The sequence below is a fragment of the Lepidochelys kempii genome, chromosome 6, assembly GCF_965140265.1.
Source record: "Lepidochelys kempii isolate rLepKem1 chromosome 6, rLepKem1.hap2, whole genome shotgun sequence".
Classification (NCBI taxonomy): domain Eukaryota; kingdom Metazoa; phylum Chordata; order Testudines; family Cheloniidae; genus Lepidochelys; species Lepidochelys kempii.
This window is the reverse complement of record NC_133261.1, coordinates 14,827,609-14,849,167: the sequence shown is the minus strand read 5'-3', so window position 1 is coordinate 14,849,167 and position 21,559 is coordinate 14,827,609. Positions and strand designations below refer to the sequence as shown.

Genomic DNA, 21,559 nt, shown 5'->3' with positions numbered 1-21,559 from the left:
AGGTGTTAGTGTCCTGTCCCATCCCCCATCACACTTCAGTGGCTGGCACACATGCTCTTGCATCTTCCCCAGGCTGGGTGTCTCTGCCAGGCCTGCGGTGGCTTGGGGGCTCAGGGCAGGTCCTGCTCTCACCCCTGTGAGATACTGTGGGGGCAGCAAAGATAGACCCCCACCCCCAGGCCCCTGGTTCTGCCGCTATGATGGAATGAGACTCCAGGGCAGCTGATGGTGGGACTCGGACACCTGCTCTTTTGCCAAGCCAGGGATAAACAAAGCAGTGGCTGGATGGATGAGGGGCCGCCTCACAAAGGTCAGAACAAGTGTAGCTATTAAGCTGAGGTCCCAGAAACAGGGCCCAGGTGGGTGTTGTTCTAGGAAGGCCAGATCTGCCCCCGCCACCCCCTCTGAGACAAAAGAGGGACAGCCCAGAGCCAGACCCAGCACAGCTCATGCCCACGCACAGCTCAGGATTTATGGGTTGTGGGAACCTGACACCAGGACTGGCTCTCCAGCACTCAAGGGCAGTCAAAGCCAGAGGTCAGGGCTTGGCTACAATTCCAGCGCTGCAGCAGCACAGCGGCGCTTACCGAAGGCGCTACCTACGCTGACAGGAGAGGTTCTCCTGTTGGCATAATTAATCCACCTCCCTGAGAGGCAGTCGCTAATTTGGCCAGAGAATCCCTCCCGTCCACATAGCGCTGTCTGCACCAGGCATTCGGTCCGTACAACTGCATTACGTGGGGTGTTGATTTTCCACACCCCTGACTGCCGTAGCTATACTGACGTAAGTTTGTAGTGTAGACCAGGGCTCCCTGTATGCCTGTAGTGCCTGGCACAAGGGGGCCATGATCTCAGCCGGGGCAGGCCTGTCTCTCACTGTTTGTCTGTGCAGTGCCTGGCACAAGGGGGCCCTGATCTCAGCCGGGGCAGGGCCTGTTTCTCACTGTTTGTCTGTGCAGTGCCTGGCACAAGGGGGCCCTGATCTCAGCCGGGGCAGGGCCTGTCTCTCACTGTTTGTCTGTGCACAGGTGGGCCTCGACCCTGGCTTGCAGGGCTCCCATTGTGAGGCTACCCATCAGTGAGTTTGCCTTTAGCAGGACTCTCTACTTTTCCTTAATAAAGCTGGATTTATCGGAGATCTCTGGCCTGGGCTTGTTCAGGGGAAGATCTCACTTATCCCTCCTTGGTCTCTACGGAATTCCATAGGAGATGAAACCAGCCAGACATGGCATAGGGTGCCTATACAAGGACACCAGACTGGAGAATGAATCTCTTTCTGGAGGGTTCTGGATTCAACCTATGGGATTCTATAGGAGGCAGAGGATTCTATAGGGTTACGCCCTAAGGGAGGGGGAGTGAGCCCTCGGCCTCTGAGCAGCTACCCAAGGGAGATCTGGACTCAGGGCCTTGTTCTAAAAGGCATGGCTGATTCTAGGGCAGGGATGAGCACAGAGTGGGGCCATGACCCCAGGCAGGAGGCTTTCCCCTCTCTGTGCCCCAGTTTCCCAATCTGAGCCACCAGCTCACCTTGCGAGACCCTGCTGTGGGCTCCCCCTCTGCCCTGTTGGCAGCCACGGGGCCCTGGACCAGGCAGTAGCCCTCGCAGGGCTGCTATAACAGCCCCCATGCCTGACTCAGAGCTCCACCCCAGCCCCACGGGCAGCGCAGAGATGGAGCAATGAGGCCCTACATATCAGTGCCTCCACCATAGATCAACACAGCTGAAACGATAAAGTCTAATCTTATCACCGGGGAGGGAGGTGGCAGGTTGCATGCTCGGTGTGTGTGTGTTGGGGGGGAAGTGCCAGGAGTCCTGCGCCAAGAGCCAGGTGCCCGAGGAGCAACCAAAATCCCCACAGCCTGGGCAAAGCACATGGGTTACATGGACCCATAGGGCAACTGGCTGCTCCAGGCCAGTGGGGGTGGGGAATGGGACACAGAGCCTTTCCCTTCTAGGGGGCGCCGACTCCAATCCGGTCCCAGGCTCCAAAACAAGTCAGTGATCTCAGCTGGACCTGCCCAGGGTTTCTGTTTCTTGTCCCCTGGAGGGGGGTGCTTTCTCCCCCTGCCCCAGCACACAGCTCAGGCTCTGCAGGGAGCAGCTGCTTCCAGTTCCGTGAGCCTCCTGCACCTGGCAGGGCCAGTGCCTAATCCTGGTGGAGAGTTAATGCTGTCTGGGGGCACAGGTGTCAAGGGCCAGCCTATGGGCCCAGATTAGCATGGGGGAGGGCCCTGCAGGTGTGTGGCTGCCTGTCTATATATGGCAGTGTAATCTGACAAGGGGGCTAAGCTGGTTACTGGCTGCCCTTTGTGGAAAAATTACCGGCCCTGCTGTCATTGGATCATGCAGCCTTGGGCTGCTACCTAGCATTGACTCCACAGGCCAACTCATCTGTGGGGCGGAGGGGGAAGGTCCTTAATCCCACCCCATTTGACCACCACCGGGGATAGGGCACCTTCACTGCTGGCCATCCAGGTTTCTAGCCCAGCTGGCTTCCACGTAGAAAGCCACTGCGGGATCCTCAGGGTACAGATGTGGGGACCCAAATGAAAGACCCCCTAAGCTTATTCTTACCAGCTTAGGTTAAAAACTTCCCCAAGGTACAAACTTTGCCTTGGCCTTGAACCGTATGCTGCCACCACCAAGCGTTTTAAACAGAGAACACGGAAAGAGCCCACTTGGAGACGTCTTCCCCCAAAATATCGCCCCAAACCCTACACCCCCTTTCCTGGGGAAGGCTTGATAGTAATCCTCACCAATTTGTACAGGTGAACACAGACCCAAACCCTTGGATTTTAAGAACAATGAAAAATCAATCAATCAGTCTCCTGCCATTCCTGCCCTGGCCCATCCCCAGGAGGCTGCCTTAGGGCATATTTCCTTCCCCCAGTAATTCCTGTTGTTTGTCAGGTAAGAGCTGCCCTGCCCCTGCCCGTAGGTGGATGGGGCTATTTCCTTCCTCCCACTGTGGTCTCCTGAACAAACAGGCTCCCGATTCAACACTTCTGATTGGCTTTTGCCCCCAGGACGAACTTTTAATACCATCTACACAGACAAGCTACCAAGCGGTGGCTCATCAGCCCCACCCCCCATCCTGGCCACAGCTCAGGGGGGAGGGACCCCAGAAAGAAGTTTCATTTCCCTTTAAGTTTTCAATCTGACCCTCTTCCCCGCTACAATCATAGGCTGCAGTATTCACAGGGTGGCTGCCACAGTACCCAGGGGCCTGGCTCTCCCGTAAGGAGCTGTGTGCCTCAGTCAGGTCTCCAATGGAGGGGCAGTGCTTGTGCGTGAGCAAGGCCCAGGCAGGGGCCGGACTGTTCATGTTGCTGACACCAGTGGCCAGATTGCAGTGGGCATGTTCATCACACAGTGTGAATGCTGCTGGGGACTGGGAAAATCAGGCCTTGCTGATCGGTGCTACAGGATGCAGGGGGGTCTCAACCCTCTAAGCCCAAGACCCCTTCCCTCTTCAACGCGACGCCCCACACTGTCTCCTCTCCATCCATTGAGCAAATAGAGGGTGGAGCCTCTCTTGGTGGGGCAGGCTCCGCCCCTGCCATTCAAAACAGGTCTCCAGTGAGAGGTGGAGTCTCTCTTGCTAGGGCAGGCTCCGCCCTACCCATTCAGAAATAGGTCTCCAGGTAAGGGGCAGAGTTTCTCTTGGCGGGACCAGGCTCCTCCCCTTTCCCGCCCCCTTGCGCTGGGCTGAGCATGGGATGCTGAGCCATGTGGAAAGTCTTGCCACGCGTGTCCGGTTTCTTCCTGCCTGGGGGCTTCTTCTTCCGTGCCTGCTTCTCGGCTGCCGCCTCCTCTTGCTGGCGCTGTACCTCCTCCTGCTGATGCCGCTCCTGCTCCTGTCGGCGCTGCTCCTTCAGCCGCTCCTTCTCCAGCCGGCGCTGCTCCTTCAGGAGGGGTGGGGGCGGGTCCACCACAATCTCGGGGATGAGGAATGTGGGCGCTGGGTGCTTGTCCTTCTCGGGCTGCTGCGCATCCTCCAGCTGCTGGGCGTCGAAGACGGCTTTGGCGTTGGGCAGGCGCTGCTCTGGGCGGTACCCGAAATCAGGCCGGACCTTGCATAGCTTGGCTAGCTGGCTTTGGCACTCGCGCTCCACATCGCGGTCCGAGACGGCCACGTCGTAAACCTGCAGGAGATGGGAGTGGGGGGACATCATTGGGTCTGAGTCTTGGGGGGAGCCCCGTGTGCAAAGAGACCCCAAGTGCACAGGTGAGAAGCCTCAGCTAGGTGTGTGCAGGGAAGAGAAACAGCAGAGGGCACCATGACTTTGAGTGGGCCTGACTGTTATAAAAAGCCAGTCAGCTGCAAACCAGCTGAGCGGCGAACAGAGGGAGTTTTCCTGGGCATTCGCCTGGGGAGGGCCCACTGAGGCTTACATCTTGCCATCTTGCCGGCTTCTCTGAGTAGTTACTACAACTTCTGAGGAAGCTCGTAGAAGGAAGGTAATATGGATGGGGAGTGTTCAGCTGTTGTGACCTGCACGTCTTTCTTCCACAGGACAGAAGCGAATTTGTCTGTACAAAGTGCAAGTTGGTCTCCATATTGGAAGAGAAGGTTCAAGGTCTGAAGAAACAAGTATCGACCCTGTGTTGCATAAGAGAAACTGAAGATTTCCTGGACAGATGTCAGGATATGCTTCTACGGACACAATGTTCTGAAGATTCAGAGCAGGCTGCGCAGTGGGGACAGGAGGGCGGTGAAGAAATTTGGCAACATGTGACCTCCAGAAGAAGAAAGGGGAGTGTCCATGTACCAGCAATGCAGATACAGGTAAGCAACCGTTTTCATGTTCTCTCCACAGGTATTAACGCGGAGAGTGGACTAGATGATGGGTGACTAGGTGGGTAGAAAGTTGGCTAGATTGTCAGGCTCAACGGGTAGTGATCAATGGCTCCATGTCTAGTTGGCAGCCGGTGTCAAGTGGAGTGCCCCAGGAGTCGGTCCTGGGGCCGGTTTTGTTCAATATCTTCATAAATGATCTGGAGGATGGTGTGGATTGCACTCTCAGCAAATTTGCGGATGATACTAAACTGGGAGGAGTGGTAGATACGCTGGAGGGCAGGGATAGGATACAGAGGGACCTAGACAAATTGGAGGATTGGGCCAAAAGAAATCTGATGAGGTTCAATAAGGATAAGTGCAGGGTCCTGCACTTAGGACGAAAGAACCCAATGCACAGCTACAGACTAGGGACCGAATGGCTAGGCAGCAATTCTGCAGAAAAGGACCTAGGGGTGACAGTGGACGAGAAGCTGGATATGAGTCAGCAGTGTGCCCTTGTTGCCAAGAAGGCCAATGGCATTTTGGGATGTATAAGTAGGGGCATAGCGAGCAGATCGAGGGACGTGATCGTCCCCCTCTATTCGACATTGGTGAGGCCTCATCTGGAGTACTGTGTCCAGTTTTGGGCCCCACACTACAAGAAGGATGTGGATAAATTGGAAAGAGTCCAGCGAAGGGCAACAAAAATGATTAGGGGTCTGGAACACATGACTTATGAGGAGAGGCTGAGGGAACTGGGATTGTTTAGCCTGCAGAAGAGAAGAATGAGGGGAGATTTGATAGCTGCTTTCAACTACCTGAGAGGTGGTTCCAGAGAGGATGGTTCTAGACTATTCTCAGTGGTAGAAGAGGACAGGACAAGGAGTAATGGTCTCAAGTTGCAGTGGGGGAGGTTTAGGTTGGATATTAGGAAAAACTTTTTCACTAGGAGGGTGGTGAAACACTGGAATGCGTTACCTAGGGAGGTGGTAGAATCTCCTTCCTTAGAAGTTTTTAAGGTCAGGCTTGACAAAGCCTTGGCTGGGATGATTTAATTGGGGATTGGTCCTGCTTTGAGCAGGGGGTTGGACTAGATGACCTCCTGAGGTCCCTTCCAACCCTGATATTCTATGATTCTATGATAAGAATTAGTAGGGGAAGCAAAAGTGGATGGGAACCTGGGAGGCAGTGATCATGAGATTGTCGAGTTCAGGATCCTGACACAGGAAAGAAAGGAGAGCAGCAGAATATGGACCCTGGACTTCAGAAAAGCAGACTTTGACTCCCTCAGGGAACTGATGGGCAGGATCCCCTGGAAGAATAACATGAGGGGGAAAGGAGTCCAGCACAGCTGGCTGTATTTTAAAGAATCCTTATGAGGTTACAGTGACAAACTATCCCGATGTGTAGAAAGAATAGTAAAAAAGGCAGGCGACCAGCTTGGCTTAACAGTGAAATCCTTGCTGATCTTAAACATAAAAAAGAAGCTTACAAGAAGTGGAAGATCGGACAAATGACCAGGAAGGAGTATAAAAATATTGCTCGGGCATGGAGGAGTGAAATCAGGAAGGCCAAATCACATCTGGAGTTGTAGCTAGCAAGAGATGTTAAGAGTAACAAGAAGGGTTTCTTCAGGTATGTTAGCAACAAGAAGAAAGTCAAGGCAAGTGTGGGCCTCTTACTGAATGAGGGAGGCAATCTAATGACAGAGGATGTGGAAAAAGCTGATGTACTCAATGCTTCTTTTGCCTCTGTCTTCACGAACAAGGTCAGCTCCCAGACTACTGCACTGGGCAGCACAGCATGGGGAGGAGGTGACCAGCCCCCTGTGGAGAAAGAAGTGGTTCAGGACTATTTAGAAAAGCTGGACGAGCACAAGTCCATGGGACCGGATGCGCTGCATCAGAGAGTGCTAAAGGAGTTGGCGGATGTAATTGCAGAGCCATTGGCCATTATCTTTGAAAACTCCTGGTGATTGGGGGAGGTCCCGGACAACTGGAAAAAGGCTAATATAGTGCCCATCTTTAAAAAAGGGAAAAAGGAGGATCCTGGGAACTACAGGCCAGTCAGCCTCACCTCAGTCCCTGGAAAAATCATGGAGCAGGTCCTCAAGGAATCAATTCTGAAGCACTTAGAGGAGAGGAAAGTGACCAGGAACAGTCAGCATGGATTCACCAAGGGCAAGTCATGCCTGACTAATCTAATTGCCTTCTATGACGAGATAACTGGCTCTGTGGATGAGGGGAAAGCAGTGGACGTGTTGTTCCTTGACTTTAGTAAAGCTTTTGACACGGTATCCCACAGTATTTTTGCCAGCAAGTTAAAGAAGTGTGGGCTGGATGAATGGACTATAAGGTGGATAGAAACCTGGCTAGACTGTCAGGCTCAACGGGTAGTGATCAATGGCTCCATATCTAGTTGGCAGCCAGTATCAAGTGGAGTGCCCCAAGGGTCGGTCCTGGGGCCGGTTTTGTTCAATATCTTCATTAATGATCTGGAGGATGGTGTGGATTGCACCCTCAGCAGATGACACTAAACTGGGAGGAGAGGTATTTACGCTGGAGGGTAGGGATAGGATACAGAGTGCCCTAGACAAATTAGAGGATTGGGCCAAAGAAATCTGATGAGGTTCAACAAGGACAAGTGCAGAGTCCTGCACTTAGGACGAAAGAATCCCATGCATCGCTACAGACTAGGGACCGAATGAGTAGGCAGCAGTTCTGCAGAAAAGGACCTAGGGGGTTACAGTAGATGAGAAGCTGGATATGAGTCAACATTGGTGAGGCCACATCTGGAGTACTGTGTCCAGTTTTGGGTCCCACACTACAAGAAGGATGTGGAAAAATTGGAAAATGTCCAGCGGAGGGCAACAAAAATGATTAGGGGACTGGAACACATGACTTATGAGGAGAGGCTGAGGGAACTGGGATTGTTTAGTCTGCAGAAGAGAAGAATGAGGGGGGATTTGATAGCTGCTTTCAACTACCTGAAAGGGGGTTCCAAAAAGGATGGCTCTAGACTGTTCTCCGTGGTAGCAGATGATAGAACGAGGAGTAATGGTCTCAAGTTGCGGTGGGGGAGGTTTAGGTTGGATATTAGGAAAAACTTTTTTACTCGGAGGGTGATGAAACACTGGAATGCGTTACCTAGGGAGGTGGTGGAATCTCCATCCTTTGAGGTTTTTAAGGTCAGGCTTGACAAAGCCCTGGCTGGGATGATTTAGTTGGGGATTGGTCCTGCTTTGAGCAGGGGGTTGGACTAGATGACCTCCTGAGGTCCCTTCCAACCCTGATATTCTATGATTCTATGACACTGGGGGGTGGGGGGAAAGTAAAGCCTGTAAAGCAGCTGCCCAGCCCCTCCCTCCCCAGCAGTGTGCACTGTGCTGTAAGCCTCTCAGGGGGCTGAATTGGGGAAGGGGCAGGGCAGGGTGAGGGGGAGGTCAAAGCTGGGGACGCATGGCCTTTGGGAGCTGAGTTGGGGAGGGGGCAGAAGAAGGGGGCAGGACAGAGCTGGGGAGGCCTGTCCCTGCAGGGACTGAGTTGGGGAGGGGGCAGGAGAATGGGGGAGGAAGGAGCTGGGGATGCCTGGCCCTGTGGGTTGAATAGAGGAGGGAGACCTGGCCCCACCAGGGGCTGTGCTGGAGGCTGGAGAAGGTTCCTATCTCTGCAGCAGAAATCCAGCCTGGTCCCTGCCTTGTGCCTCACCTCGGCCATGAATGTGTCCTCCTGCAGCAGGCGGGCCGGGATGCTGCGCAGCTTTTCCAGTGTCTCCACCACGCCCGTGCAGTCCCGCAGCTTCTCCGAAGAGCCCAGAGCCAGGCGCACCAGCACCAGCCCCACCCGGAACAGCACCTTCACCCCTGCAGGGAGATCGCAGCCGTCAGGCCCCAAGCCAGCAGTAGGGGGCGCTGGCGCAGCCCTGAAACAGCCAGGAGATGGGGGCGAGCGGGCAGGAGGGGCTGAAACAGCCATGGTGACCTAGGAGGGAGCCATGAAACAGCTAAAGGCACCTGGGAGGGGGAGCCATGAAACTGTCAGGGGAGCTCTGTGTGAGTGAGAGAGAGAGAGAGAGAATGTGAAACAACCAGGAGGACCTACACAGGGAGGCATGAACCAGCCTGGGGAGCTGTGTGTGGGGGACACCATGAAACAGCCAGGTGAGCTGGGGGGGGTGGGGGGAGAGCCTTGAAACAGTCAAAGGCCTCTGGGAGGGGGAGCCAAGAGGTGGCCGGGTGAGCCATGAAACAGCCAGGGGACCTGGGAGGGGAGCCATGAAACAGCCAGTCAAGGTGTGTGTGGGAGCCATGAAGCAGTCAGCGGAGCTGGGGAAGGTGGAGCCATGAAACAGGCAGCAGGCTTGTGGGGAGCTGTGAAACCACCAAGACAACATGACCCGGCCCCGCCCCTCCTGGTCCAGAGCAGCCAGGACGTCTCAGCTGTGGGGGAGCATAAATTGTGCAGGACCATGCCCCCAGTACAGCCCTGGCTGCAGGCTGGATGGCTGGCAGTTGGTGGAGCTCTGGGCTGAGCCAGCGTATCACACACCCTCGCTGAGGAAGGCATCCCAGATGCGCAGCACGGTGGGGAAGGGCAGGGTGCGGCTGTAGAGGCACAGGAACCACTCAGTGACGTAGAGCAGCGGCCCCACATCATGCTTCTGTAGGTGCTTGTAGGCCTTGGGGCAGACGCGTCGCAGCAGTGCCATGAAGACCTCGCCATCTAGCAGAACTGCCTCCTGTGGGGGCAACCAAGAACCCATCAGATCTGCCCGCTGCACAGCCTCACCCTGCTGCCAAGCATACAGGCTCCAGCTCCATAGCCCTCTCCTACTCCCCTGCTGGGGAAGGTAGGGTTGGCAGTGCAGGCTCCTCCTCCTCCCTGGTGTCACAGCACCCCCTGCTGGGGAGGGTGAGGCTGGGCAGTGCAGGTTCCTCCCCCTCCGTGGTGTCACAGCAGGAATCCTCCCTCTCCCTGGTGTCCGAGCGCCCCCTGATGGGGAGGGCAAGGCCAGGCAGCTGCAGGCTCCTCCCTATCCCTGGTGTCCCAGCACCCCCTGATGGGGAGGGCGAGGCCAGGCAGCTGCAGGCTCCTCCCCATCCCTGGTGTCCGAGCGCCCCCTGATGGGGAGGGCGAGGCCAGGCAGCTGCAGGCTCCTCCCCATCCCTTGCTGACTCTATGTTGCATCTTATAAGGGTCCATGACCCTGTGGAATTCCCATCCTGGGGGAGGGGCACAGGGGGTTTCTCACCATCTCGGGGCTGTAGTAGCCAGGCAGGTAGCGCTCACTGATCTGCACCAGGCACCAGAAGGCTTGCTGCAGAGGAGGGAGAGACATTAGTCATGGGGGATGTTGGAGTCCCCGGAGCACACGGGGGCAGTGGTGAATAGAGGAGAGGCACAGGGGGCTGTCAGGGGAGCAACACAGAGTTTATGTGAGGGGGAAGGTGTGTATCATGTGTGGGGGAGAGGGGAACTGGCTGCCCCAGCATGCAAAGGGGCCTGAGGGTACTGGCTAATGAGGGCTGGGAGTGGGGTTGGTGACCCATGGGGATGGGGAGGGTGTCTTGTGAGGGGATGGGAGCTGGCTGCTCCATGGGGGAGGGCAGTGCCCATGAGTCAGTGCCCATGAGTGGATGGGGTTATATCACAGGGAGGCAGAACAATGGGGGTGGGTACTCGACAGGGTGGGGCAGGGCAGTGAGGGCAGGTGCCTGGTGTGGGTTCAGGAGAGTGGGGACAGGGGCAGGGCAATGGGGGTGGGTGCCCTGTGAGGTGGGGCTGGGCAGTAGGATGAGGTGGGGCAAGGCAATGGGTACAGAGGCAGGACAGTGAGGGCGGGTGACCTGCAGGGAGGGGCAGGGCAGTAGGGGAGGGGCAGGGCAGTGAGGACAGATGCTGGGCAGCGGGGGAGGGGCAGGGAGTGGAGGAGGGGTAGGGCAGTTAGGTCAGGTGCCAGGGCAGGGGGGGAGGCAGTGCAGTTGGGGGAGGGCATGGTTCCCAGTAGCTGCTGAGCATGACTCACCTCAGCAGGCATGTGCATGAGCAGCACTGCAGCCACAGGGCCCTGGGCCTGGCAGTAGCCCTCGCGGGGCCGGTACACAGTGTAGGCCTTCAGGAGCTGCAGGAGCCCTCGCTGCCTGCATGGATGGGGCTGGGTGTTAGAGTTGGGCCTGGACATGGGGTGCCCGGTGCAGAGCTCCCTCCCCATACAGGACCAGAACACTGGGCCCATCTAGCCCAGTATCATCCCCTGCCACCACCCATACCCCACCCCATGTCAGATCAGACCTTTGGGAAGAGAACCCAGGTGTCCTGAGTCCATGAGGCTACGTATATACAGAACTCTCTAAATAGATACCTAGAGGGGAGTCTCTTGGGTGGATGTGTGGATAGAGGGAGGGAGAGATAGGTGTGCATGTGGATGGAGGGAGGAAGGAGTGTGAATAGGGAGGGAGGAAGGGAGGGAGGGATAGATAGAAGGAAGGAGGAGTGTGGATGGGGACTGATAGATGGGTCACACACTCCTCCTCTCCTCAGGGGTTTGGGGGTAACTCTGCTGCCCAGCTGGGCACTCCCCAGGGGACACCATTCAGTTGCAGGTTGCCCGGGTGTGGGGGGATGATTCTGGCTCATATGCCCGAGTGGTGCCCCAGCCGGCGCAACTCAATGGCATGGACCCCAGCCACATTCCCCCTGCCCCTTGGACAATCCCTGCTCTTTAACTGGAGCCGCTGGGAGCTGGTGTCAGTGGGGAGACAGCACCACTCAGTGGCAAGTGCCTGGAATGGGAACCACAGGCCCACTAGGGCAGCGCTGCCCAGCCAGGAGGATCATCCTGGCCTGGGTGGCAGGACACAGCACCCCGCTCCAGCTGCAGGGACAACTCAGGCATTAGCCCCAGCAGGGTTTTCCCTCTGCTCCCCCAGCACTTGGCTGTGCCCCTGCCACCCCCTTACCCGTGCCCCTCAGGCGACAGGAACATCTCGTGGAAGGGGAACTGGCGGTGGATGTCCTTCTCAATGGTCTCCAACCACTGCGGGTCGCCAGGTGACTGTTCCAGTTCCTACGGTGACACGGCAATGGGTGACTATGGCGATAGGAAGTGGGCCACCCCACTCCATCCCCCAGGCAGGGGCTCAGGGTTAGCGGCGGGAGATCAGGGCCTGGGGCGGCTATTAGTGGCTCCTGGCATGGTGGTTGTGTTTGCAGGCGCAGTGTGGGCCAGAAGGGGCATCAGAGCAACTGGATGTGGGTCCTTCGGCTCTGGCTGGGACCAACCAAGAGCAATGGAAACCCCAATGACTGAACTGCCACCTATCAGCAAGGGCTCCCAGCAGGCTGAACACATGAAATCAGTTGCAGTCTCTCACCTGGGACTGAGGGACACGGACAGAGAAAGGAAACTGCAGTTCTCACAGCAGCAGCATGGCTCATGGAGCTCTGGTGCTGGTCAGGACAGATGATGTCTTAACTTTTGTCCCTCTGCTTCTCCCCTCAGGACTCCCTGCACCATGTGCCAGCGGGGCCTTGGAGGGGGTGAATATCTCTGACCAGGCATCTGGCTCAGCTGGGACTCGTGGGGCAGAGCTCATAGCACAAAATAGGAGGGCTGGAGTCCAGCAGCTCCATCTTGGAGGCATTAAGGCCTTGTGGCCAGCCCTGAAGGAAGAATGAGACCCCTCGGGAGACTGGTACACTGAAGGGGTACCCACACAGCACTGTTTATAAGCTGGGTCATAGCACAGATCCAGTGGATCTGGGCCTCGAGACGTCATATTCTGACACTGACAATGACTCACCCTGGGGCCAGATCCTGTTCTCCTGCCAGTCACCCCATGGCAGTCAGCAGGGTCAGGGAGAACAAGATCAGGCCCTTTCACCCTCTATATTAACCCCCTGCCCTCTGGCCCTGGGGAGCGGAGAGCTCCCCTCCTGCCACTGCAGCAATGCAGGTGCCTGCTGCAAGAGGTAAAGGAGCGCTCCCCTAGCAGCAGTGCTAGCTGGGATGTTATCCTCTCTGCACGCTAGTCAATACAGGGTAGCCTTGTGCATAGCCAGTGCCTAGAGCCAGGCGTGTGAAAGTGTGGGAGGCAGCTGGCTCAGAGCTTGGGGGCATCGGCATGGATGCTGGTGGGCCAGAGGTGGTGGGTGGGAGGCAGAGGATGCCGAGGGAGAGTGGGAGCTGCCAGGGAGGCAGGGGAGAGGGGAGGAGCTGGTTACCTTGTACTTGCCCTGGTTGCGGGTCATGCTGGCCTGCCCTCCACACAGCAGGGGCCAGCAGCGGGCTCGCATGGACGAGGGGATCCCTTTACGGCACAGGACCTTCACCTGGAGCCAGAGAACTGCATCAACCACAGCACAACCCTCCACAGGACAGGGCCAGGGAGAGGGGACCCAGTGCACCCCCCCCATGGGACGAGGCCAGGGAATGGGGGTCCAGCATGCTAGACACTAGACAGAGCCAGGGCCCTGGGACACAGGCTTCAGGGGCAGGGAGACCCTAGCTCCAGGGGGCTCAGCTGTGTGGTATGACACTGTCAGGAGATGTAATGGGGGAAGCCCTGGCAGCAGCCAATCCCCTGGGGGACTGGAGGACACTGGGGTGCCCTATGGGGAGACTGGTTGCTCCCTGGGGGAATTAGCAGGGCCCTTTGGGGTGCTCCATGGGAGGGCTGAGTGCCCCACTGGGCAATCGGGGTGGCCCCATAGAGGGGTTGGGATTTCTCTGTGGCTCCTCCTCACCTTCTTGTACCTCCTGGCCATGGCCTTCTCCCAGTGTGATGTCATCTCCAGCCATCTGTTTTCCCGGTGCCGGACGAGCTCTACTGGGGGCTGGGCCGGGCTGGATTAGTGAAGAGAATGGGTGTCAGGCCAAAGGCCATCTCCTCCTCGCCCTGTGCCTCCATTCCTACCATCTCTTTGTCCCCCTGGTGCACCCCTTCTACCTCTCTTTCATTCCCTCTTTCCTCCTCGCTTGTGCCCCCTCTTCTCCCTCATTCAGTCGCCGCACTAGGCTCCCCTCCTGGGGCACTTCTCTGGGAAGAGAGCACAGCCTCCTCATTGCCCACCCCCTGTCCAATCCTTCCTCTCTGCGTACTGCTGCCTCAGCTCCCTGTACCCCTGCCCTACCCTGGGGCTGGGCAGGGGGAGGTGGCACCTGGGAATGTGAAAACTAAACACTAGGCAAATCAGGATGTTCCTGCACTTAGGACGGAAGAACCCAATGCACAGCTACAGACTAGGGACCGAATGGCTAGGCAGCAGTTCTGCAGAAAAGGACCTAGGGGTGACAGTGGACGAGAAGCTGGATATGAGTCAGCAGTGTGCCCTTGTTGCCAAGAAGGCCAATGGCATTTTGGGATGTATAAGTAGGGGCATAGCGAGCAGATCGAGGGACGTGATCGTTCCCCTCTATTCGACATTGGTGAGGCCTCATCTGGAGTACTGTGTCCAGTTTTGGGCCCCACACTTCAAGAAGGATGTGGATAAATTGGAGAGAGTCCAGCGAAGGGCAACAAAAATGATTAGGGGACTGGAACACATGAGTTATGAGGAGAGGCTGAGGGAGCTGGGATTGTTTAGCCTGCAGAAGAGAAGAATGAGGGGGGATTTGATAGCTGCTTTCAACTACCTGAAAGGGGGTTCCAAAGAGGATGGCTCTAGACTGTTCTCAATGGTAGCAGATGACAGAACGAGGAGTAATGGTCTCAAGTTGCAGTGGGGGAGGTTTAGATTGGATATTAGGAAAAACTTTTTCACTAAGAGGGTGGTGAAACACTGGAATGCGTTACCTAGGGAGGTGGTAGAATCTCCTTCCTTAGAGGTTTTTAAGGTCAGGCTTGACAAAGCCCTAGGTGGGATGATTTAACTGGGAATTGGTCCTGCTTTGAGCAGGGGGTTGGACTAGATGACCTTCTGGGGTCCCTTCCAACCCTGATATTCTATGATTCTATGATTCTAACATCACCTTAACTCTGACCCTTCTCCTGCCTAACCCCAGCTACAGGCTGGCAGCACCATCACCCTGCCAACACTACCCCCAGATGAGCCATAGACCTCCCCCCCAGCGTCACCCCCACATTCTGCATGCTGAGGGAGCATTGTCTTAACCGTCTGTTATTGTTTAGAGACCCAGAGCATTGCTTTTCACCCTCCATGTGCTTCAGAGACACCCCACAACCCCCACACTCCCACCAGAAGCACAGATCTCTTGTTTATTGGGTTTGTAAATTCATGGGGCACATTCTGAGCAACCAGATCTGGATGCATTCCTTCTGCCATGGAGACCATGAGTTTGAGTAACGGCCAAGTAAGCAAGGAGTAATGATTCACAACTAATCAGTGAGTAATGACTGAGTAAATACTTACTAATCCCTGAGTAACAAGTGAGTAAACACTGAGCATTAGCAAGTAATTGCTGAGTAGCATCTGAGTAAATATCAAGTAATGCTTGGGTAATGACTACATAAACCTGAGTAGCAGCAAAGGAGTGATCAAGTAACAACTGAGTAAACCATGAGTAATGACCAGGTAAAGACCAAATAATGACTCAATAAACACTTAGTAACAATTTAGTAAACCCTGACTACTGAGTAATGACTAAATGAACACCACACAATGCCTTAATAACCACTGAGTAAACCCTGAATAATGACTGAGTAAATACTAACTGAATACTGAGCAATGGCTAAGCAAACACCAGGTGGCATTTGAATAATAACCAACTAAACATGGCTGAGTAATGACCTAGCAAATGCCAAGGGCTCAACTCCCTGTTGCCCTAGGGAGTCATAGAATCATAGAATCATAGAATATCAGGGTTGGAAGGGACCCCAGAAGGTCATCTAGTCCAACCCCCTGCTCAAAGCAGGACCAATTCCCAGTTAAATCATCCCAGCCAGGGCTTTGTCAAGCCTGACCTTAAAAACCTCTAAGGAAGGAGATTCTACCACCTCCCTAGGTAACGCATTCCAGTGTTTCACCACCCTCTTAGTGAAAAAGTTTTTCCTAATATCCAATCTAAACCTCCCCCACTGCAACTTGAGACCATTACTCCTCGTTCTGTCATCTGCTACCATTGAGAACAGTCTAGAGCCATCCTCTTTGGAACCCCCTTTCAGGTAGTTGAAAGCAGCTATCAAATCCCCCCTCATTCTTCTCTTCTGCAGGCTAAACAATCCCAGCTCCCTCAGCCTCTCCTCATAACTCATGTGTTCCAGACCCCTAATCATTTTTGTTGCCCTTCGCTGGACTCTCTCCAATTTATCCACATCCTTCTTGAAGTGTGGGGCCCAAAACTACACACAGTACTCCAGATGAGGCCTCACCAATGTCGAATAGAGGGGAACGATCACGTCCCTCGATCTGCTCGCTATGCCCCTACTTATACATCCCAAAATGCCATTGGCCTTCTTGGCAACAAGGGCACACTGCTGACTCATATCCAGCTTCTCGTCCACTGTCACCCCTAGGTCCTTTTCTGCAGAACTGCTGCCTAGCCATTCGGTCCCTAGTCTGTAGCTGTGCATTGGGTTCTTCCGTCCTAAGTGCAGGACCCTGCACTTATCCTTATTGAACCTCATCAGATTCCTTTTGGCCCAATCTTCCAATTGGTCTAGGTCCTTCTGTATCCTATCCCTCCCCTCCAGCGTATCTACCACTCCTCCCAGTTTAGTCTTTATGCAGAGGACCCTAGGTCCAGGTGCAAAGTTGGCTTTGCCAGTTCATGTGCCACCTTGCAGCAGCCCCAGGTAGATGTGGTGTCCTAGGGGCAGAACAGGGGAGGGGAGGTGCTGCACTGTCTCTGACTGTTCTGTGCAAAGCTCCATCGGTCTACTGCAGCAGAGGCACTAGTTGAGCCTCAAGGGTTGTTGTAGCCTGTGAGGAGGGCAGAACTGGCACCTGCCACAAACTGCCTGCCCTCCATCTGGGCCTATGTAACACCTGAGTAACGAGTGAGTAAACACTGAATAACAAGCGAGTAAACACTGAGGCCTGGTCTACATATAAAACTTAGGTCAACCTAGCTACATCACTAAGGACTGTGGAAAATGTCATGCCCTGTGCAACATAGTTAGGTCAACCTAACCCTGACTGCAGACACAGCTAGGTTGATGGAAGAATTCCTCTATTGGCCTAGCTACTGCCTCTCGACGGGGGTGGATTTACTACAGCAATGGAAAAATGCCTTCCCTCACCATAGCACGTGTCTACACTATAGTGATGCTGCTGTAACGAGTGAGTAAACAACATGGAGTAACAAGTGAGTAAACACTAAGAATGTAAGAGAGGCCATACTGGCTCAGACCAATGATCCCTCTAGTCCAGTATTCTGTCTTCTGAGAGTGGCCAATGCCAGGTATTTCAGAGGGAATGAACAGAACAGGGCAATTATTGAGTGATCCATCCCATATCATCCACTCCCAGCATCTGGCAGTTAAAGGTTTAGGGACACCCAGAGCATGGGGTTTGTCCTTGACCATCTTGGCTAAAAGTAATTGATGGACCTATTCTCCATGAACTTATCTAATTATTTCTTGAACCCAGCTATACTTTTGGCCATCACAACATCCCCTGGCAATGAGTTCCACAGACTGACTGTGTGTTGTGTGAAGAAATACTTCCTTTTGTTTGTTTTAAACCTGCTGCCTGTTAATTTCATCGGGTGACCCCGGGTTCTTGTGTTATGTGAAGGGGTAAATAACACTTCCTTATTCACTTTCTCCACACCAGTTATGATTTTATAGACCACTACCATAGCCCCCCTTAGTCGTTTCTTTTTCAAGCTGAACAGTCCCAGTCTTTTTAATCTCTTCACATGTAAAAGCTATTCCATACTCCTAATCATTTTTGTTGTAATGAGTAATGAGCACCTAAACACTGGGTAATCAGTGTGTAAACACTGACTATTGAGTGTGTAAACACTGAGTAATGAGTAAATAAACACTGAGTAATGTGTGAGTAAACACAAAGTAATGAGTGCGTAAACACAGAGTAATGAGTGAGTAAACATTGAGTAATGTCCACATATAAACACCAACGAGCGAGTAAACATTGAGTAATGTCCACATAACAAGTAATGAGTGAGTAAACATTGAGTAATGTCCACATAAACACCGAGCAATGAGCGAATAAACACCGAGTAATGTCCATGTAAACACTGAGTAATGAGCAAATAAACATTGAGTAATGACCAAGTAAACACTGAGTAATGAGCGAGCAAATACTGAATAATGAGCAAATAAACACTGAATAAAGAGGGAGTAAGACTATCAGTGTTTTAACCCACAGAGCTTCACTCTCATACTCTTTATCAGGACACGGGTGTGGGCAGTGACAGGTCTGTTGGGCAGGGGAATTGCCTTCGGGGGCAGGTTGGCAGCCCCACCACATGCAACCTTCCCAGCAGCACAGAGTGGATCCCCAGGGCAAGGCTGTAGGAAAGGATCCCAGGGAAAACAGGTGTGGGGCTGAACAGGGCTGTTCTCTCTTCTCTCCTGGGCCCGTTCACACCCTGAGCCGCTCGGCGGGGTGAGGTGGGGGTGGGAGAGGCTGGGGCACTGACGTCCCTGACCGCACACTGCTGCAAGCACGGTGTGCACATCACCATGGAGACAGGGACAGGATGTGGCTGAGCCATGAGCTGCTGAAACAGGAAGTTAGTTCATGCGGGTCGAGGGGTCCAGGGTGCTCCCCTCCCTTGGCCCAGCACTCACAGTGGTCAGAGCCCTTCCCAGAGGGGTGAGGGGCCAGAGCTCTTCTCTGGGGCTGACATGGGCCTCACACCCGTCATTAGCACACGCCCCACCCCCAGAACCCAAAGAAAGAAAAGGGCCATGGACAGGTGTGAGTAGTTAGGAAGAAAACCACAGCTTCTGAGCTCATGTTCTCTGCAGGATCATGGCATGGGAATGGGGCAGAGTTCCCCAGCTTCCCCCAGGGCCGGAGCATTCTCCAGGCCTCGGTGCCTGGCAGTCCAGAGGGGACATCTCTAAAGACCCGCTCGAGCTCATCACAAGTTCTGGGATCAGTGGAGGAGTCACCCCTGGGCTCCACAGGAGATCAGACTAGACCAGTGGTTTTCAGCCTGTGGTCTGCAGATCATGGGTGGGGTCTGCAGATCATGGGTGGGGTCTGCAGATCATGTCTAAGATTTCCAAAGGGGCCTGCACCCTCCATTTGAAATTTTTTTGGGGTCTGTAAATGAAAAAAGTTGAAAACCACTGGACTAGATGATCAGAACAGCCCCTTCTGGCCTTCCAGCCAGGGATCCAGGAGCCTTCCCATGCCTCCGCGTGTTGCATTGATGTCATAGTTTGCATTTCATTTCCTACGGTTTTTGTAACGAACAGTAAGGAAGGGGAGGGAAAATCCCCTCCAAAGACAGAGCTTCCATCTCTGGTGTTCCTGAGCTCTGCTCCTTTGCAGACGCACCTTGCAGATTTCAGAACTGGGATCTGTTTGGTTAGACCCTACTTAAACATGCCCCCCTCCCCCAAGGGAGGACCTTGGAATCCTGACTGAGCAGGTAGTTAGAAAACCCCACCCTGTCATCTGCCTTTAGCACACTGTGCATTAAAACAACAACCAAACAGACCTTAGCCTTGCCATGCTGAATAATCACCACTAAACCCCTTGGCACTAGCTAAGCTTAGCCCTCACATTTATTATCACCATCAGCTAGCCCAGTGTCCAGGGAGACACCCCAATAATCCAGGTCCCAGGGAAGCAGGAGAGGATGTTATAGTAACATAGCATCTTTCACCCTGCAGCACTTTGCAGTCAGTGCTGGCTGTGTGAGCTGGGGCAGGTCACCTGCCCTGGTTGGTGCCTCAGTTTCCCCATCTGTACAATGGGGAGTAGGACACCACCCCCGCACCTCTCCCATCCAATAGGAGATGGGATGGCAGGTGCTCTGGAACAGCTAGGTGTTATTGTGATTGTACACGTAGACAGTTATGGGGCTGGGGCTGCCTCTAGGAAGGAGGGCACACAGGACACTCTGCTGCAGGAAGCGGGGCAGCAGCATGGCACACTGGCACCAGGGTGGCATGGGCTCTTCCAAACCCTACCCCGAAAGCTCCCGCAACCTCAGCTGACCCAGCCATGAGGCTGATGGCCTGAGCCGACTCTACCTGGATCCAGCTTTGGGGCTGTACACCCACTCGTGATTCCCCAGCTGGGGGAAGGTACAGAGAGTGAACCGGGGTGCCCAGGGACCGTTGTGCCTCCCCAGCAGAGTGCCTGCCCTCACTAGCACCTTGGGTGTGGAGACCCCAGAGGGCATCCCCGACATATTCCCTGGGTCGGGGGCTCCCCTACATCTGGCTGTTAGGGAGGTGGGGCTGGTGCACAGGGCCCTGATGCAAGAGTCCCAAACTGTTCTCTCTCCCAGTTTCTGAGACCCTCGTTCCCCAAACTCCACCTCTTCCCTGCTTCTGCCCCACCCCCCAGGGGGCAGCAGGACTAGGAGAGAGGTGGGGGGCAGGGTCACAACCACAAGCTGCTCCTCTTGGATGTGGGCTGATTCCCCAGTCCCCAGGCCAGGGGCTCAGCTCCTCTGTGTATGTCCGTTCTATGGGCCTGAGCACCCCATATCCTCAGCTCACAGACTGGGGAGATGCTGGATCCAGGCTCAAAGCTCAGGTGGGTATCAGCCCAGCACCCATGATGGTTCCAGGGAGGAAGATATCAGGACGAGGAATGGGACCCAGGCATCCAGGTCAGCCATGCAGCGTGCTCACCCCCAGGGGACACAGGAGTGCCTTTTGCAGCACCCCTCTGCAATGCCCACTTTGAGCACTCCAATGCCCAGGCCTGCCCCACTCACCCATCCTGGGCGCCACTGGCCCCAAGGAAGCCATAGCGGTCGGTCTGGCGATAGGGGGCAGCCCCGTTCAGCTCAGAGTCGGAGCCCAGCGAGCTGGAGTCATCATGGCGCCCAAGGGCTGAGTCGAAGGTGTCCAACAGCTCCTCCGGGGTACTGAGGCTGGAGGAGTCAGCAGAGGACATGGGGCCGGATGCCATGCCTGCGAGCCCAGCACCCTGCAGGGGGAGAGAGGGCAGGGAGAGGGGCCTGCAGTGAGCGCCCAGCATGGCCAGCCCTGAACCCAACACCCCAGGAGACATCCCCAGGGTCTGACCTGCCCAGGGCCCTGCACCCCCATCTCCCCCAGGGTCTGCCCCCTGGTGCCCCTCATCCCCTCTCCCCCAGAGTCTGCCCTGTGTACTGGGGGGAGGAACCCACGGGGGCCTGGTTTCTGGGCAGGGAGCGTAACACCCTCACACAGAGCCCCCCACCCCAATTCTCTTGTGTCTATCCCGGGGGTGACTTTGTGCAGCCCTGGTCTCCAAGTTTGGCCCCCTGGCACAGCTCAGGGGGGTTCCTAGGCAATGTCCCCACATTGTCCCCAAGAAGCCCTCCCCGTGCTCCATTCCCTCGTTCCCACTCACCTTCAATGTGCCCAATCCCCTTAGCTCGTGCTCTGTGCTGGGGCCATTCCCAGTGGAGCAGTGCCCAAGTGGCACGGTCGTGCATCCGTCCCTTGCCAACACCTCAGTCCAGCGCGCTCCCCACGGGCGCTGCAAACTTATTTCCTCTTTGCTGTCATTTCCTTTTGCACCTGACAGGGCTGATGCAGCAGGCAGCATGCGGGTGAAGGGGGAGGGGAACCTGAGGCCACGGGGAGTGTGTTTGTGGGGCAGCGCCTCCACCCCGCTCCCTGCAGCGCCCCCTGCTGGCAGAGGCTGGAGCTGAAGTAGCCGGGAGCTCCCCTC

The 21,559-nt window shown here is 55.2% G+C and overlaps 1 protein-coding gene across 1 annotated transcript; it reads right to left on the bottom strand.

Moving 5' to 3' along the window:
* Window positions 1-2,810: 2,810 nt before the first annotated feature.
* Window positions 2,811-21,559, bottom strand: TBC1D10C (TBC1 domain family member 10C). Its single transcript, XM_073346852.1, has 10 exons — window positions 21,236-21,559; window positions 20,613-20,827; window positions 13,526-13,625; window positions 13,004-13,111; window positions 11,740-11,846; window positions 10,806-10,920; window positions 10,032-10,097; window positions 9,329-9,518; window positions 8,489-8,643; window positions 2,811-4,146 (listed from the first exon to the last, which is right to left on the bottom strand). The coding sequence occupies exons 1-10, from the start codon at window positions 21,431-21,433 to the stop codon at window positions 3,628-3,630; spliced, it is 1,773 nt and encodes a 590-aa protein (XP_073202953.1). The 5' UTR covers window positions 21,434-21,559; the 3' UTR covers window positions 2,811-3,627.